Source organism: Sinocyclocheilus anshuiensis, unplaced genomic scaffold, assembly GCF_001515605.1.
Source record: "Sinocyclocheilus anshuiensis isolate Anshui unplaced genomic scaffold, SAMN03320099.WGS_v1.1 scaffold694, whole genome shotgun sequence".
NCBI classification, from domain to species: Eukaryota; Metazoa; Chordata; class Actinopteri; order Cypriniformes; family Cyprinidae; genus Sinocyclocheilus; species Sinocyclocheilus anshuiensis.
In genome coordinates this window covers 88,972-92,352 of record NW_015542477.1, presented here as the reverse complement: position 1 = coordinate 92,352, position 3,381 = coordinate 88,972, and the positions used below count along the sequence as shown (strand labels likewise).

At 38.8% G+C, this 3,381-nt stretch overlaps 1 protein-coding gene across 1 annotated transcript in view; it reads left to right on the top strand.

Moving 5' to 3' along the window:
* The window catches only part of mtnr1bb (melatonin receptor 1Bb), a 27,403-nt gene extending 24,883 nt beyond the window's left edge, over window positions 1-2,520 (top strand). Inside the window, exon 3 of the mRNA XM_016493438.1 lies at window positions 601-2,520. Within this exon, the coding sequence (XP_016348924.1) occupies window positions 601-1,448 (848 nt within the window). The 3' untranslated portion in view covers window positions 1,449-2,520. The remainder of the gene's footprint in view (window positions 1-600) is intronic.
* Window positions 2,521-3,381: the final 861 nt, after the last annotated feature.

The following is a 3,381-nucleotide window of genomic DNA, read 5'->3' as shown; positions in this document are numbered from 1 at the left end:
TATATATATATATATATATATATATATATATATATATATATAAATTACCACAAGCTTGTGAATGGTAGTGTAGTGTAAACGCAGAAGTATACACCAAAACACAGTAATTCATAATGGTAATCAGATGTTAGTTTAGTCATATCTACAAATTTGTAAAATATATATAATTTATTTATTGATTGATTTGTTCACGGAATAATACAAACTTTTGATATGGCCACAGTGTCAAATTGTAAATGTAAAAACAACAACATCAACTTTTTTTTTAATTAATTTTATTCACATAATACAACCTAGGTCTTCAACTTTGCTTCTGAGATCCACTGTCCTGCAAAGTTTAGCTCCAACCCTAATCAAACACACCTGAACCAGCTAAGCAAGCTCTTCAGGATCACTTGAAAAATCACAGGCCAGGTGAGCTGAAATAGGTTGGAAATAAACTTTACAGAACAGAGGGGCACCAGGAGCAGGTGTAAGTAGTACATTTTTCGATTTTGTCACAGTAGGCATAACAAACTGTGCTGTCGCATCAACATCAATCTGTGCTAGTAGAAATGAGATTATTAACAAGCTCTCTTTCTCTCGCTCTGTTTCGCACAGGCAACGTGTTTGTTGTCAGTTTGGCCTTCGCTGACCTGGTGGTGGCTTTCTATCCCTACCCGCTGGTCTTGTACGCGATCTTCCATGACGGCTGGTCTCTGGGGCAAACCCAGTGTAAAGTCAGCGGATTCCTAATGGGCCTGAGTGTGATCGGCTCGGTTTTCAACATCACTGGCATCGCCATCAACCGTTACTGCTACATCTGTCACAGTTTTGCCTACGGACGTCTCTACAGCTTCCGTAACACGCTGCTGTTAGTGGCCTTGATCTGGGCGCTCACTGTGCTCGCCATTCTTCCCAACTTCTCCGTGGGTTCGCTGAGTTATGACCCTCGCGTTTACTCCTGCACCTTCACACAGACTGCCAGCAGCTCGTACACTGTGGTGGTGGTGGTGGTTCACTTTCTGGTGCCCATCGCGGTGGTGACCTTCTGCTACCTGAGGATTTGGGTTCTGGTGATACAGGTGAGGAGGAAGGTGAAGAGCGAGGAACGCTCAAGGGTGAGACCCAGCGACCTGCGCAACTTCGTCACCATGTTCGTGGTGTTCGTTTTATTTGCAATCTGCTGGGCTCCACTCAATCTAATCGGTCTCGTGGTGGCCATCGATCCAGAGCTCATGGCTCCACATATTCCAGAGTGGCTCTTTGTGGTCAGCTACTTTATGGCCTATTTCAACAGTTGCCTCAACGCCATCATTTATGGACTCCTCAATCAGAACTTCCGAAAGGAGTATGTGCGGATCATGACATCGGTGTGGATTCCTCGGAGGTTTGTGACTGAGACCTCCAGGGCTGCCACAGATGGGATGAGGAGCAAACCCTCACCAGCCATCAATAACAATGAGTGACTTTTGTTTTCAGCCAATCACTGTTCAGAAGGAAACGTCATGGATGCATGAAGCAAATTTATATGTTTTGAACTGTGAACACTTGACTTTTTTAATGTTACAAAACCATTATGTACAACTCAGGGTGCTTGTTTTATTTTCAACCTTGGCTCATTGGAAATTTGTGAGTGCCTAAATTTCTGGAAAAACTTAAAACATGTTGCTTTGGGTACATTTTACTGAATTGTTCAGGTGACACGTCTACAAGCAGCGCTATAACCATTTCATTTTTTTCTCCATTGGAGATGCAGGTTTATTAAACAGTACAGCACCATGAAAATGACATTCCTGTGGGTACGAAATAATTGCAAAATGATATTGCATTGCTTGTAGCATGTCTTACAGCAGTTTCAAAATAAAATATTCTGTCTAGCAAGTTTAATTTTCTCTGAAACAGCTGAACATGAATGAGCTAATGCTTTATTACATTGTTTGTAACATGGCAATTTAGAAATGAAATGTCGGGTGAGTGGCGCAAAAATGCTCCATTGCATTTGAAATGAATGTACCACCTACGCTAAACCCTACCGATAATGTTAAGAAAGGCAAATGTGAGAAAAACACATTTGCTGAAGCAACCATGCCATTTTAGCTTCAAAGCTTTGAGCTCTTTTGTGGAGTGTCATGACTTGTGTTTTACAGGACTTGTACCCGAATACTCTGCATCGCAAATGCAATGCTGTACCAGGTGAGCTACCGAGCAAGTTTACTATGTCAGAAAAGCTATTCAAATGGAGCAAATTATGTGATGCAAATGTTAAAACATATTAGTTTGCAAATCATGCCGTATGATAAAAGTGTTTTGAGGCCATTGCATAGTATTGTAGAAGGAACCGTTTAAAAACAAGCCTTTTATTCATCAATAATCTGCCCCATAATCATAATTTGTGTGAAAAGAAAAGAAAGTTATTGTTTTACTGTCTCTAGTGTTCATTTCACCTGGAAACTGCAGTGAATTGTGTTATGTATAGATGAGTTTATGCAGTATGTAGAAATGTAGGCAGTTACATATTTCCAGCGAGCCTTGGTTGTTTATTTCTGATGTTGTGATCCATTTCAGAACACTATTATTATTATTAATAAGAAATATTTAACTCACAATTTATATTCAAAATTAAATGAAGTAAATTTTAAATCGATTTGTTTATGGACTGTTTATGATCCATGACTATTTATTGAAGACATTTTGTACAATTTTGTGACTCTGTTGTATATATGTTGTATAAATAAGTATGCATCACATATTTTAGTCATTTTCAATTCAGAACTTCTGCCTTACACTTGAACATTCACATGAAATATGAAAAAATCCATATATTTAATCAAAGTGCCAAATGTTAATGCTTTGACAGTAAGTATCTGATATACCAAATCATTTTGTCATATCGAACCAAATAAGATTCTGAGAGCATCCTAATTTAAATTTAACGTCAACAGAGCTTTAATGAGCGAAGAGCTTCCAGCACAGCAAGATAAAGTACAAACTTAAAAAAAGCACTTCATGCAGATTCCGCAGAGATATTTAGCTTTTTCAAAGTGAACGGTGACAGCGTGCGGTCAGTCAGTAATCAGTTTCAATCTGTGTTCACCTCTTATCTTTCAAACATTAAATGTCATTCATGACTTTGGGGTTATTACTCTGCCAGGAAATGTGCATGACTCTGAAACCATATATTTTCTTCAACAAATGATCAGCAAGTAAAACGCAGCAGGAATTCCGATTAAGATAAAGGTTACTGGCAAAAGGGGAAAGTATTAACGAGACCTGGTTCGAATGTATTATTGTTATCTGTGCTTGTTTTCACTTGATTTGACGATGTGCGATTTAATCCTCCTGCCATAATAAGACGTTCCATGCAGTGTGATTGTACTGTGTGAGAACATGCTTCACCAT